At 45.7% G+C, this 15,723-nt stretch overlaps 1 protein-coding gene across 1 annotated transcript in view; it reads right to left on the bottom strand.

Annotated features, from left to right (window-relative positions):
• The window catches only part of EPHB1 (EPH receptor B1), a 475,286-nt gene extending 460,119 nt beyond the window's left edge, over window positions 1-15,167 (bottom strand). The window contains exons 1-2 of the mRNA XM_042780351.1: window positions 15,164-15,167; window positions 12,692-12,756 (exon numbers count right to left, since the gene is read on the bottom strand). Of these exons, the coding sequence (XP_042636285.1) occupies window positions 12,692-12,756; window positions 15,164-15,167 (69 nt within the window). The remainder of the gene's footprint in view (window positions 1-12,691; window positions 12,757-15,163) is intronic.
• Between the last annotated feature and the right edge of the window lie 556 nt (window positions 15,168-15,723).

The following is a 15,723-nucleotide window of genomic DNA, read 5'->3' as shown; positions in this document are numbered from 1 at the left end:
TTTCTGGCCTTGAGTTTATACTTCTGTCAAAGATGAGTGGCTAGGGCACAATCATGCAAGGGATTGGCCAACATACTATGCAAATAAGATCCATAAAATCACCCAATAGGATTAAGTGACCTTGTAAGGATTGGTAGGGTACTATGTAAATTGAATGATTTGTGGTCTACCAAGGAGATTGGTCAGTTCATGGTCTGGCTAGGAAGATCGTGTCTTGAAATTGAATATAAAGGCCAATCTCACAGAGGTTGAGGGAGGACCTCACTATAACTAAGTGGAGCCTGGAACAGAGTATGTCCTTTGGAGTCCTGTCCCTGCACTAAGAACCTCGTAGACCCAGGAGAGAGAGAGCTGTAACATACGACAGCAAGAAATAGCAGCAAGTGCAGCAGAGCCCGGTGGCAGAGAAACAGCTGCAGCAGTACCAATGGCAGGAATCAGGAGATTGGCACTATGTTGTGTGGTGGGCTTTCTGGCCCACAGAGCAAGAGAAAGCTGAGTGCCTTTGGGCAGGAGGCTTGCTGGTGGGGTGGGGTACCTTCAGGCACTTGTCAGTGGAAGTAAAGAGCTGTAATACTTGCTTGAGCAAGGCAGAGATCTAGTGAAAGCCTGCAGAGAAAGCTGGCACAGCTGAGAGAAGGGCTGTCAGCCGGCATGCCACAGAGAATGGCCTGCCTGTGGGCATATCCTAGAAGGAGCTAAGAACTGTTCAGGTTGGAAACTACCCTGATTGACAAATTGTATCCTGTCTCCTGAGTTGTAGCCTACTTCCAAGTTGACCCTGATCCTGAGTTGTAGCCTGTTACTTCCCTATTAAATCCCATAATCATGAATACTCTCTGCCAGCTCTGTATGGCCATTACAACAAATTATAGAACCCAGCAGAGAAGTAGAGAGTACCTTGAGAAGGTTGGGGGTTTGCTGTCAAAAATGGTAAAAAAAAAAAAAAAAAAGTTGGAAAATAGAGTATATCTGACCTCCACCTCATAGGAATCAGCTTTTGGGGTGATCCTGGTTCTCATCTATTCCCCTGAGTGTTGACAGGCTCAGACACTGGACCACATTCATTCTTCCTGAAGCCAAGCTCAGACTCCCTCTCTTTCTGCTGACGATGTTGACCCTCCCTTTTCCATGTTTTTATTTCTGCCCATTGTATCTAAACCTCTTGACTCTGCCTCACCTCCTTCCCCATGCTTTGCTCTTCTCCAATAACATATTCCTTTCTTCACCAAGGCCACCAGTGTGAGGGAGTTGTGAGTTCAGCCTGTTAGGGCCATGAGCTTCTGCTGACCCACCTTAGCTCCACTCTGGGGCTTGTGTCGGGAGCCTTGTTTTCACTGCCCTTAGAGCCATGTGCACGTTTGCTCTGTAATGTCCCCAGAGTGGCAGAAGAGGGAGAAAGGGAATGCCATAGCTGTCAAGGGGAGATGAGGAGGGGTGTCATGTCCTCAACTTAAGAAGAGCTGTCACCAAGCAGTTGGGCCTCAGGCTCAAATACTAATTGGAGAAAGGTTTCTAGGATTGTTCAAGGGACAGAGTTGGGGGATCGCCTTCCCAAGGATGTTTTAGAGAAGAGGCATCTGTCTGTCTGGGAAAATAAGCCTGTTTATTAAGCCTGTTTCCTGGAGAGGGAAAGTGGGCTGGGTGACCTCTGGAGTTTCCTCCACAGTCAATGAAAGGAAATATCTGCTGCTGTGCTGATGAATGAGTCTGAGAGCCTTTTTCAAGAGCAAGAATATAAATTTGTCAGATAGTAAAGTTCTGGTGAACCACCTCAATTCCCAAAGTCCTTTAATACAGCAAGCTAGAGAAGCCTCTCTCTTTCTCTTTCACCTCCTGCTCTCAGGTGCATACACACACTCACACACACACAACACCTACACCCACACACTCATAGTCATACCCAATGAATTTCTACAATCAATGTAGTAACTAATATTCTACTCAATGACATCGGTCAACTGTAACATTACATCCACCTCCCTGTTAAACACACACATACTCACAAACACACACAAAAAAAGTCTCAAAGTCTCATATAAAAGCCTTGTCCTGTAAGAGAGCAACCACAAATGATGTAGCCAGGCAGAACGGTGCCTTTGGTGCTCATCTGGCCCAATTCTCCTGCCTGGGGACCCACTAGTACTGCCAACCCACCCCAAAGGGATGTCACATCTCTCCCTACAGTGTCTCAAGCCTCATGGATCTGCTTTCCAACTCTCTAAGGACTCAGTCTCCCTGGCTCTCCTGGGCCTCCCATGCCTTTTGTCTATCACTGTCTCTGTCAGGCAGGTGATTTTAAACTTCCATTCCTAAAAGACACGTATTATATAAAAAAATGTTTTAAGTGCCTCGGAGTGTTTTGTTCCTCATTGCTTCATAAAAGTGACATTAATAGCCAGGGAAGAGCACTGCTGAGTGCAATTATGGAGGATGTTTCAGGTATGAAAGCTGTTTTGAGCCTGCTAATGTTTCCTAATTACAGGCCTTTTGGTAGAGAGAGAAAAAGATAAAGAGTGGGTGTGGAGGCCTAGGGTGGGAAGCTCTGACTTCTCCCAGTGGTTTACCTGTAGTGGAAGGGGAGGGAGAGGCAAGGGAAGGAGGAAAGAGGTCAGTGGCTCACCAGTGGATAGGCAGAGTCTTTCTAGGTTGAGAAAGTGATACTAATTTCCTGGGTAACAGCTCAGAAAAAGGATAGCACTTATGTCTTGTACTGTGAGGAAAAAAAACCCTTTCACATACTGAGGCTGAATTCAGAGAGCTCACGGCAACTTGACCTGGGAATTCCTTCTGGAACCTACCCTGTGTGCAAAAGTGTCACTGGACACTGTAGTAGGCATTTCATTGGGAAGGACAGTATGCGTAGTGATAGGCACGAGAGCCTGTCTATAGGAGTTTAAATACCAGCATTGATACCTTTAGTCATGTGACCTCAAGCAAGTTACCAGCCACTCTGTGCTTTGGTTTCCTCATCTATAAAAGGAGTGGTTGTGAAGATAAATGGGTTCATGGCTTGAAAGCACTTAGGGCCTGTCATATAATGTTAGATTTCCACCCCACTACCTAGCACTCATTCACCCTTCTAGTACCTATATCCCAATTTCCTCTAGAAAATTACCCCTTCCCATCATTCTGTCTCTAGGCATACTGTAGAGTCTGAGCAAGTACAGGGTGTCAGCCAATCAGCACTGGGCATTTCCTGGATACAGGAATTGGTTCAGGCAGGCATGAGATGTAAGCCAAGCCATTCAGGCCCAATCAGAGCTAATTTGAGAGCTTCAGCTTCAGAGACTAGGAGGAGGTATTTGCTCTTCCCCGGGGGACAAAAAGGCTGTAGGGGCTGGAGCTGCTGACTCTATCCTATAACCAAGTGGAGTCCAAGCATGGAACCAACACCAGGGGATGAGAGATAAGAGGAGAGGATAGAATGAGGAAGAAGAGAGCAGAGAAAAGAGAGAAAGAAAGTGATCTGGACAAGGCAGCATTGAAGCCACATCAGTCCCTGGGACCATTCGGTTACAGGAGCCAAGACACTTCCTTCAAAATTGAGTTGTGCTTTTCTCTTTACTGTCACTGACCACCAAAGAATTCTGTTGATACAAAAGTATAGGATAAGAATAGCTCTCAGCAGTGTTGGATTACCCAGTAAGCAAGGTAAGCACCGGCTTATTTATGCTTACATACTAATCGGTAGTGAACAATTTCACATTTTTTTTCACCACATCAAAGATTCTGTTTCTAAATAGGGTTGACATCTCTCTCCCAACCCCACAGCACCTTCCTACAGAATCAAAACCTCTTTTCAAATTTACAGTCCCTGACAGGGATGGAAGGACTTCTGGTGGGGCAGTGATTAAACCATTCAGCTGCTAACAAAAAGGTCGACAATTCAAACCCACTAGCCATTCCATGGGAGGAAGATGAAGCAGTCTGCTTCTGTAAAGATTCATAGCCTTGGAAACCCTATGAAGAAGTTGTGCTCTGTCATATAGTCGCTATGAGTCAGAATTGACTTGACAGCAGTGGGTTTGGTTTAGCACCTCGATATGCTTTCACACATGATGTGGTTTTTTTTTTTTAAAAAAAAAAAAGTGTAACTCTTCTCTAGATATTAGTACGCCTCTGTTAGCTTAGTGCCTAAGGCACTTGACTGCTAACCAGAAGACTGGCCGTTCAAACCCACCAGCCACTCCTCAGAAGGAAGATGGGCAATCTACTTTCGTAGTGATACTGCCTCGGAAACCCAAGGGGGAGTCGCTATGAGTCGGGTCCGACTCGACGGCACATAACAACAACAACAACAACATGTTCACCTTGCTTATTGGGTAATCTGCCCCTGCCTCCCAGTGATCAGCAATCAGGTCAAAAGCACCCAAGCCCCCATGCAGTGGTACTATTTAGGAAAGGATGCCCAAACCCCTGGGCCCGCTCTTTGCTTGCCTGACCCTAGCATGTCCTGGAATTCATATATGGTAAGATGCTATTCACCAAAGCATTTTGCCAACAGCTACATTTCTCTTGCATTTGCCTAATTTAGCCCAAGCTTTTCTGTCTTAATTAGCATGATTCAATCATCAAAGGAAGAAAAGAGAAAATTCAGCCTTCCAGAGGGGTAGCAATATGCTAGACTTTTCTTAGTGTTTACTAGGAACACTTTTGAAAGACACCACCTCATGTATGGCAGTTACCATCCTTACCCCACTGTACAAAGGAGGAAACCAGAGCTGAAAGAATCTAAATGATGGGCCCCAGATCATACATAGCCAGGGAGCAGCAGAGCTGAAACGTGAGCCCAATTTATTTGATGCCAAAGCCTGGGGTCTTAATGGCTAAACCTTAAAGTTCTCACCCATCAGGCCAGATGAGTTTCAATTGATTTTTGCTCTGCTTTAGAATGAATAGGGTGTTATAAGGGTGGATTTCTCTCCTGAGTGTGCTTCCTCAGTCTTGCAAGGTGGGCAGCTGGCGAGGGCGCCTGACAGAGCATCTGACAGACAATGAGAGGGAGCCAGCCACGAGTTATCAAGTGGCCCAGCATGGTTTGCATGTGGACAACCAAACAGTGGACATGTGTAGAGGACCAAGTGAGTGTGCCTACATTTGTGGGCATGAGATTTCTCTCTTTTTTTTTTTTTTTTTTGGTACTCTATTTGTGTGTGTGTGTGTGTGTGTGTGTACGTGCAAATGTTGCCCCTCTGGTGCCCCATGGTCTATTGCTCTAAGGGATGCATCTCTATAGAGTATATGGGTGCATCACCTGAGGTTGAGTGGTCTATGTATACATCTTATTTACTACTGGGCTAAAAGCCTGTCCCAGGACTGAGTTTTATCCCAGGCCCAAAAGGGTCCCACCAGGCTCCATTCAACCAGTAATTCTGGTCATTATTGTGTTTTTGGATTTTGCTTCATGTTTTTCCTCCCACTCTATCCAGGATCCCCAGTTTTGATTATTTTCTGAGTGGCTGGCATTGGTAGCCAGGCACCATCTAGTTCTTCTGGTCTCAAGTTCTATTATGTCCTATGGCTGATTGCTTCCAAATGCCCTTGGTTTTTTGCACTCTTCTTTGCTTCCAATGATAGGAGAAAATTAGTTGCATCTTAGATGGTCGCTTGAAAGCTTTTCAGACCCCAGCCACTACTCACCAATGTCGGTTGTAGAACAAGGTTTTTATGTATTTTCCTGTGCCAATTGAGTCTAGTGTCCCCCAATACGATGGTTCTGAGTCAATAGATCCATTGGCTTTCTTTCCCACAGTGTCTGGCTGTCTGTGAGGGATTACTCTATGTCTGTCTTTCTGTTGTTTCTGTAAGGATTATGGGTATTTTGTATCACTGGTATCTGTGCTGGGCATGAGATTTCTATTGGAAGGCAATTTACCAGGCAGACGTTCCAGTGCATGCCCTTCTCTTCAAAACAGCCTCCTCTGGATGATCTCTACTTAGTCCAATGGTCCTCCCACCATTTAAAATATTTCCAGAATTCTAGGAACTGCCTACAGAGGCAAGAGGTGAAATCAGCTCATTTAACTTTATCACAGACACACACACACAAGAAGTTGCCACTCAGTCGATTTCAATTCATGGCGACATCATGTCACAGAAGAACTGCGCTCCATAGCATTTTCAATGGCCACGATCTTTTGGAAGTGGATCATCGGCCCTTTTTTCTAGTGCCTCTAGTTGGAATCAAACCACCAACCTTTTGGTTAATAGTCCAGTGCTTAGCAGTTGAGTCTGTTGAGGGACTCTGGTAGCATAGTGCCTAAGGCATTTGACTGCTAACCAGAAAGCTGGCAGTTCAAACCCACCAGCCACTCCTTGGAAGGTAGGTTGGGTAATCTACTTCTGTAATGATGTTGCCTTGGAAACCCAAGGGGGGTCACTATGAGTCGGATCTGACTCAACGGCAGTGAATTTGGTCTTGGTTTGGTATATATATATATATAGCCAATGAGCCCAGGCCAAACTCTGGAAAAGAATCCAAGCTCTTTAAAAGAATTCTGGGCTCAGATTTCCAACAAACAAGTTGGAAAAACTTCACTGTCAGAGGGACCTAGGCTTGCCTGTCTAATGAACTACAGCAAGGTTTGAAAGACCTTCTGGTAGGTACACTGGTCTCCTTTATTATGCTTACATTAGGAGAGGTAGCACTCTTTGCTTCACTAATTATACTCTTTCAAAAGGTCTTGACATCCAGTTGGGTGTTGACAGGCTTGCAAGAAACTGTCATTGGACTCCAATAAACCTAATTTGAGCATCTACTAAGTTCAAGGCCCTGGTGCACAGAAGTGTAAAGAATGGTCTGGCCCTCACTCATTTATACAGTCAATGAATAAATGTCCTGTGCCAGGCCAGAGCTCAGCACTGAGGACAAAGAGATGACACAGACCCATTCACTGTCCTCTAAGAGCCCACCATCCAGTGAGAGAGACCAACACATCAACGGACACTGAGCTTACAAAGGGATGGACTGTATGTTAGAAATCAGTACCAAGCCTCTGGTTCCTACCCCAGCTGTGGTAGGGAGGAGCATCCAGGAAGGCTCCCCAGGGGGTATGAGAACAGAGCTGACAGAGGGACTGAGAGGAGGGGCCAGGCAGCATCTAGAAACTGTGTGTGGGCGGGGGTGGGGGGAGTAGAGTGGCTACTGTGCAACCACAAAGGCTAACATTCATTGAGTGAAGACCACACCTGGGCCTGTCACTGAGTGTTCTACTCAAGAGGCCTTTCGAAACTCTCTCAGTTGCCCAGAGACCCAGAGATATGAAGGGCAGGGACCCTTTCAGGGCAGGGCTACACTCAAGGGTTTGTAAGAGATAACTGAAGTCCAAGGAGGTAATCACCAGAGCCATGAGTGAGGTTTCCCCAGGAGTGCCCATCATTAGAAGCTCAGCCCCTCCCTGGCATTTGTTACTTTAGAAGAATTTCTCCCACTGCTCACCAGGAAGCCCCCTGACTTAGGTAAACCCTAAACACTTTAAATTAAAGGCAAAATGCTACAATTAGATTATAAAGCAACAGTTTGAATTTAGCCATAAATGCTTTCCATTTTTGACATGTAAGATTGATTGGCTTTCCATCACTATAACTGAAAAGGATTTGTGGGCTATGTGTAGGTGAGCAGTCCAACCTCTTTCCATACCTGATAGATCTCAAGTACAGCCTCTAAGACACTCAGCCCCATGAAAGAGGAGTCCCTTGGCCTCTCTCTGGAAGCCCCACAATACAGAGCCCTGTGCACTGTGCTGGTCCACTGCTGAGCCAGCTGGGTCCATGACAGAATATGGTGCCTCCTCTGGAGTAGGCTGACCCAGTTCCCTGAAGATCCCCAGGCTATCAGAAAACACCTGTCCCCTCTTCTCCATCTAAAGTATGTATGTATGGGCTCCTGACTGGAGAGAGAGAATCTGATGACTTTTTCCCTTTCTGACCTGGGATAAGAGGAGGGCAGGCTCCTGTCTCCTCCCCACTGGTCTCAAAAGGATGTGGTTCACTCACCCACCCAGGACTGATCTCCTCAATGCCATACTTTGGCCCAACTCCAGAGCTCTTCATCACCCAGAGGTACTGATATTTCAGATATTCAAGCCCAGATTCAAGATCACAGCCTTTGACCTTCCTGTCCCAGCCCACCACACCTGCACTACTGCCTCACTGAGACCTGCATCTGGTCCCCTGCATCTTGGTCACAAAGTCTCAGTCTCTCCAGGGTTCACTCTTCCTCCTGTTGGGTGGATGCCATGAAACATGATGTTAACACTCTCTCACTAATATCCTCAGCTCTAATCCCTTCAGTCCCACTATTCTTGCCCATCCATAAGTCTGGGTGATCCCACTGCCGTGACTTCTCCAGGAAGAGTCAGGAGCTGACAAAGACTGCAGATCAGGGTCATCAGAATCATAGACCTTCAGCCACAACCAGCCCCTACCCTGCCATATCCCTTCTAAACATGCCGAGCTTCTCTCCACATCTCAGTAGCAGTTAGTTCAAACCTTTCCACTCTCCTACAACCTGCTGCTCCACAGCCCCACCCTTCACTCTCCGTACCCAGCTCTAACCTCAGAGAGAAGTTGAGAGAATTTTCTATTTTATGGCTTCTGTCACTCAACCTGAGTACCCTCATTACCTGTAAGCTTTATCTCTGCCCTATTTAAAGAGGAAAAGTGTCCCTTGCCTTGAAGAGCAGGTGATTCCACAGCCTCACCGCTCCCCTCCATTTCTTTCTTCACCTCTGCAAACTGCTGCCACCATCTCCTCACCTCCTGCTGACTCCCTAATTCTCTGCTTTCAGGATTCCTCCCAATTCACCTCTGAAATCCAACCATGCAGGTCAACTGTAGGGTCCCTGTAGCTAAACCCTGGAACATTTGCACTTTTGTCCCTTCTTCTTTCTTCACACACTCCTCCCTTGGCTTCCATGACAGGAGCTCTCTTGGTGTTCTCCTACCTCCCAGTCCACCCTCCTGTCTCCTTTCTTAGGCTCTCTATTTGACATTCAGTGCACATTTCCCTCAAAGGTCCATCCAAATCTCCCTCCTCTTTTCCCTTCAGACACTTGTCCTGGCAGACTGCAGCCACTCCCTGGGTTCCTGCCCCATTGATGTGAGCTGCCTTCTGGTTCCATTTCCAACAAGTTCAAATGCTGGTGCATACCTCCTGTGGATGCCCCAGAGGTACCTCAAACCCAAAAGGTCCAAGACTGAACTCAGCCTCTTCTCACCCAAACCTGCTCCTCCTTCAATGTCCTCCATCTGCAAGAATGACAGCAACACCCACTCGCCCAAATCAGAAACTCTCGGATATTCATTCAACAAATATACCATGAGCACTTACTGTGTGTCAGGTAGTGAACTAGATGCTAGCTTCCAGTGGTGAGACAAATATATACTGTTCTGGCCACAGTGGAGATTATCATGTGCCTGGGACAGAGGGGTGGGGTAGAATTTAATTAAATACTACCACATAGAGGTATAAAGTTGCAATTGTGAAAAGTGCTATTAAAGAAAGATCCTTGGCACTTTGGTAGGGGGTATCATGTGAGCAGGGGTGCTGGGAAGGTGTCCTAATGAAGGGGCGAAGTGACCTGAAGGCTGATAAAGGAGAAGTCAAGAATGGCCCCCCAGGTTTCTAGACTTTACAATGTGCTCAGTTGGAGAGGAAGCGCATGTGTGTGAGTGAGGGCAAGAGAAGAAGGCAAATTCTGTTTAGGCCATGCTGAGAGTGACATGTCCATGAGCATCAATGAAAGATGTGGAGGGGGCAGTGGGATATGTCAGCCCAGGCCAGGGACACCCACTTTGTATAAATGGAGGCAACTGCCTATGATGAGAGCAAAGGAGAGAAGAGGGCCAGGAAACAAAGCCTCATCCTTGATTCCTCCCTCTCAACTCAGGCTGAGGGCCAGTTTGACCCCCTGCTGGTCTCTGTAAACTGTGGACAAGAGGACAGGCAAGAAGCTGCTCAGGACACCGGGTGAAGAATTATCTGGTTGTACATCCTTCCAAGAAGGTTGTGCAGGAAAGGCAGCTGAGCTCTGGCTGGTAACAAGTGGGGAGGGCAAGCAGAGAACAGTCAGCCAGCTGCTGTCTCTAAAGGGCATCACTTGACTTTGAATATTTTCCTCAAGGAGATTCTTACTTGGGAAAGATCAGAAGTTTAAAGAAGGCAGGTGTTGTGTACAAAAATCAAGGGGAAAATTAACCATAAATCATGTCAATGCCTTGTGAAAACAAGCAATCTTCAAACAACAACGTAATTTATAAAAGGGTGGCAAGTTCTTAATATTCAGTCAACCTGAATGGGTTGCCACCTCATCTGCTTTGCATGAAATGAGAAGTTTTCCGTAATTGATCATGGTGTTCCTAGCAGGAATGTGGACTTCTTTAGAGTGGGCATCGAGGCCTGCAAGCTCTGACCTGCCCACTCCCTGCTTTGGTAAAGCCCAGCTCAGTGCTAGACCTTGCTCCCTGCCCCATGGCATTATGTTTGTGCCTGGTAAAGTGCATTTCTGCAAATGCTGGGACAGAGTGAAAGTAAGAACACAAGGGAGAGGATACAGGTGAGGTCACAACCTGCCCTGTTACCTGAATGCTCCAATTTGAACAGTCCCCATAGCATAACAGGGCATGTTAAGAAAACACTGTACTGTTTGGGACTATTTATGATGTGCTGTGGCCCCACCATGCTGGAGATCCCTTGCCAAGTGCAAGGTAGCACTTGGCCCTGGGATGAAGGATTGCCAACACAGAGATAGTGAGGGAAGGGCTGGGGAGATGAGGAAGCCTAGGATCATCCTAAGGAACCCTCATGGTGCAATTGTTAAGCACTCGGGTGCTAACTAAAAGGTTGACAGTTTGAACCCATCAGTGGCTCTGCAGGGTAAGTGATCTGTTCCCATAAAGATTAAAAAAAAAAAAAAAAAAAAACCTCAAACTCACTGTCATCGAGTGGGACAGTTCTGCTCTGTCCTATAGGGTCTCTATGAGTTGGAATCTACTTGACAGCACACAACAACAGTGTCATCCTCCTCCAGCCCGACTTCACCTTCTTGCTGGGGATGAAGAGCCCAGTTGTTCCTCCTCCTGCCCTCTCCCTTTATGGATAAACCTTGCAGCTTGCTCATCACACAAGCCAAGAACATGAACATCATTGCCACCTTCTCCCTCTTCCTCACCCTACAGCCCATCAAATGCCAAATACTGCCTTAACTTCTCTCCAACTGCCCTCTGAGTATCTTATTTTAATTAGACACTTCTGACACATCTAAGACAGCTGAACACCAAAACCAAACCCAGTCATCTACTCAATTCCAACTCATAGCGACCTTGTAGGACAAAGGAGAACTGCCTCACATGGTTTCCAAGGCTGTAAATCTTTGTGGAAGCAGACTGCCTCATTTCTCACCCGTGGAGCAGCTGATGGGTTTGAAACACCAACTTTGTGTTTAGCAGCCAAAAACTTTAACCACTGTGCCATCAGATCACCTTAAGATAGCTAAAAGTGCCTTTCTCTCAGCCATTAACACCCCAGCCAGCAGATGTGACCATTTTCTTCTCCTGTCATTACTCCCCACTACCTGCAGGATTAAGTCCAAACTCCTTATTCTGCATTACAGTCCCCATCTCTCAGCACTGTCCACATCCTGTCATGTTCCAGACAGACAGACTCTCCTCTCTCATGTCGTTTCATGACCCACCTTATCCCTTCATATTGCTATTCCTCCTACTTGTTGTGTCCTGCCAGAAAGACTCCCCATTTACCACCTATCATACTCCTACTCATCCACCGTAACCCAGTTCACAAATACCTTCTCTTTAAAGGTTTTGTGTCTTCCACTGTTCTTTCTCCCACTTCTATGGCCATGCCAGCCCTGGACCTCTACACTGCCACCAAGGAGAGATGTATTTCAGCCTATTCATTAACATGTTTGCCCCGCAAAACTCCCTAAGGCCACTCCATCTGTGTATCTGCAGGGTCTGGCTTGGTGCATGAATACAGAACATAAGAATGAAGAATATCTCCTTTTTAAGGCAAGTTCTAGGTGAAGGACAGCCTCGGCTCTCTCCAGTTAAGCTTTCAGGTGTCTGGCGTCAGCTGGGACATGAACATGTGTTTAGGAGTGAGAAGAGTTACCTTTCTCCTCCTGGAAAATAGACAAGGCAGCTTTCCAGAGCAGGGGGCTGAGAGCAAAGGAGGAAATTGATGCCACCTGTGCCTCTCCCTGCCCAGAGGTTCTAATGGGGCCTTGCGCCTCTTGAACTATGTCAAGAGTTCATCAGGCTTTTAGCGCAATACGGGCAGAGAATTCAGCCCTTCCCACTGCCAGCACCAGCCACCTGCCTATGCCCTTTCTGCAGCCCCGTGGGCAACTAAGATCTCTGGTCTGCCCCAGGGCTATGAGCCCAGCTCTGGGCAGCCACCACCCCATTCCCACACAAGCACGGTCCTGATGGTCTAAAGGCTAGGATCCCTGGAAGGATTGTGCCAAGAGATGGTTCATGTCATAGAACTCAAGAGCAGCTCATGTCTTAGACCTTGGTGCTACCTGTCCCTGGATGGGCAGTGGGCTCAACCATTCATACTCACATTCCACTCCTCAAGCCTACTGCTTTGGTTCCACCCCAGCTCTTGCCCACCTGGCCAGCCCATAGGCTGAGGACCACACAGCAGGACTATTGGCCTGATACTCACCCCTGATGCTGGATTGGCTGTCCAGCCCAGCTCTGCTGTAGCTGTCCTGGTGTCCATTAAAGTTTCTGTGGATCAAAAAGAGGAAAAATTGATGAGACAGTGGCCCTTGTGTTCATGAAGTTATTCATGACAGTAAAATGCAGTGCTTGAAGGAGCCTTGGGAATCTCCAAACTTATGGTTAGAGTACAAGATTCAGAGAGAGAAGAAGTCTGCCAAGTCACACAGCTCATGACAGAATTGAATGCAGCTTTCAGATTTCCTGACACTAAGTTAGATGCTCTCTCCCTGAATGACCTCAGCCACCATCACTGTATTCCCTGAAATCTGACTTCTTTTGTGTCACCCAACCTAGAGGTTCTTCCAGGGCCATGAGGACCCAATAGCCAAACTTAATTCCTTCCTCAGGCTTTCCTTTCTGCCTTTGTTGCTCTCCACTGGGCTGCTCCTCCAACCTCCTCCTCTGTCTCTTCCTTCCTTTCTCCTACACACTCTAATCTTCCTTCCTTTCAGGCATCAGTGTTAACACCCTTTAGTAACTTCTCATCAACTCCTCTGGTTCCAACTGCTCTCCCAAGACTCAATTTTCCTGCCAGTTTGCTCCTGGGCCCAGATCCACCCCCACCTCCATTCCCAAGACTCTGCTGGAACTTTTGCAGCTTTGCCATAGGCTTCACCCAGACACAAATGTGCATCCTAACCCTCATCCCATGCAGCCTATGATGCAAATGATGGGATGCAGCACCCAGCTCCCTAATTCCTTTCCTCCCTATCGCCACAATGAGGGCAAGGCAGGTGTCTACATTACTGTGAGTTCCTGGGATCCAATGGGGCTCAATTTCTGGGCAGTGTACATCCCAAGATCACTAGGAACCAAATAGTTAGCACAGGTTTGATATTTATTATGAGTTTTCTTGGAGACAGAAGTGTCTTGAGAACAGAGCACTTTTTTCTTTTTCTTTTTTTTTTTTTTTTTGGTCCTTCAGTCCATTACAAACTACAATCAGGCCCTCCCTCTCTATGGAAACAGCTCTTCAAAGGCTACCTACCCACAGGCTCTTGATCAGCAAAAACAAAAAGCCTGTTTTTTTGTTTGTTTGTTTGTTTCTTTGTTTTTAACTGTTCTATTGAGGTACAGTGGCATTCAGGAAATTGCACATAGTTAAAGTATACAACTTGATGAGTTCTGACATACATATGCCAGTTCTGCAAGTTGTCTTCTAGTCAACTTTGACTGATGGTGACCCCATGTGTGTCAGAGTAGAACTGTGCTCCACAAAAATCCAAAACCAAAGCCATTGCCATTGAGTCAATTCAGACTCATACCAACCCCCATTGAGTTTCTGAGGCAGTAAATCTTTATGAAAGTAGATTGTCCTGTTTTCCTTCTGCAGAGTGGCTGGTGGATTTGAACCGCCAACCTTCTAGGTAGCAGTCAAACACCCTAGACACTATGCCACCAGAACTCCTGTGCTCCACAAGGTTTTATTTATTCATATTGTTGTTAACTATTTCATCTAGGTTACCCAGTTTCTTGGTGTAGAGTTGTTCATAATTCCATAGGGTATTCAATGGAAGTGGATTGCCAGGCCTTTATTCTGAGGCACCCAGAATAATCTTTTGGTTAGCAATTGAGCCAGTTAACTGTTTGCACTACCCAAGGACTCATCTGACATACACACAAATGTATTAAGCCACTGATACAAGCAGGATAATGAACATACCCCCCACACCCCAAGTTTTCTTTGTCCTTTTGTAGTCCCTCTTCTCTTCTCCTGTCCCCCCTGCCTCTGCTCTATTCAAACAAGGAGGGATCTGTCTTCTGTCACCATAGATTAGTTGGTATTTTTTTATAATTTTAAAAAATGGAATCATATAATATAGAAAAATATTGTACTCTTTTTATTTTTAACTAGCTTGTTTGACTCCCAATAATGACTATAAGATTCACCCACATTGTTATGTATGTGAAGAGCTCATTCCTTTTTTATTGCTGACTAGTATTCCATTGTATGTATATGCCACAATTTATTTATCCATTTACTTGTTGTTTCCAGTTTGGGGTTGTTACAATTAAAGCTGCTATGAACAAATACAAGTCTTTGTAAGGACATATGCTTTCCTTTCTTTTGGGTAAATACATGTGTTGTTGTTGTTGTTATGTGCCATCGAGTCGGACCCAACATAGGAATTAAAAAAAAAAAATTCACTGCCATCGAGTAGATTCCAACTCATAGTGACCTCCAGTGGATTTCTGAGGTGGTTCTTCTTTACTGAAGTAGATTGCCCCATCTTCCTTCCATGGAGCATGTGGTGGGTTTGAAAGACCAACCTTCTAGTTAACAGTCAAATGCCTTAGGCACTGAACTACTAGAGCTCTTTATATATAGGAATACAATAGCTTAATTTCCAAAATTGCCATTTTACATTGCCACCAGCAGTGTATGAGAGTTCCAGTCCCTCCCCACCCTCACCCATACTCGGTATGGCCAGTCATTTTTAATTTAAAGTGGGTTGCTTATTTTCTTATCATTGAGTTTTGGGAGTTCTTAACATATTCTACATATATATCCCTTATCAGGTATGTGCTTTGCAAATATTTTCTCCTATTCTGTGGCCTGTCTTTCTATTCTTTTACCAGTGTCTTTCAAAAGGTAAAAGTATTTTTGTTGTTGTTGAATTTTGATGAAGCCTAATTTATCAATTTTTTTCCCTTAATGTATCATGCATTTGGTGTCTTATCTAAGAAATTTGTCATTCCAAGCATAGTAAACCATATGAATGTCTGACATGGAATGAGGGATACTACTGCTGGTGTTAGACAGATCTTAACTGAAAGCAAAGAATACCAGAAACATGTTTACCTGTGTTTTACTGATTATGCAAAGGCATCCAACTGTGTGAATCATAACAAATTATGGGTAACATTGCAAAGAATGGGAATTCCAGAACACTTAACTGTGCTCCTGATGAACCTATACATGGACAAAGAAGAGGTTGTAGTTCAAACAGAACAATGGGATACTGCACCGTT

The sequence above is a fragment of the Orycteropus afer genome, unplaced genomic scaffold (assembly GCF_000298275.1).
Source record: "Orycteropus afer afer isolate SDZICR_OR568_19922 unplaced genomic scaffold, OryAfe1.0 scaffold00003, whole genome shotgun sequence".
In the NCBI taxonomy this organism is placed as follows: Eukaryota; Metazoa; Chordata; class Mammalia; order Tubulidentata; family Orycteropodidae; genus Orycteropus; species Orycteropus afer.
This window is presented reverse-complemented; position numbering and strand designations above follow the sequence as displayed.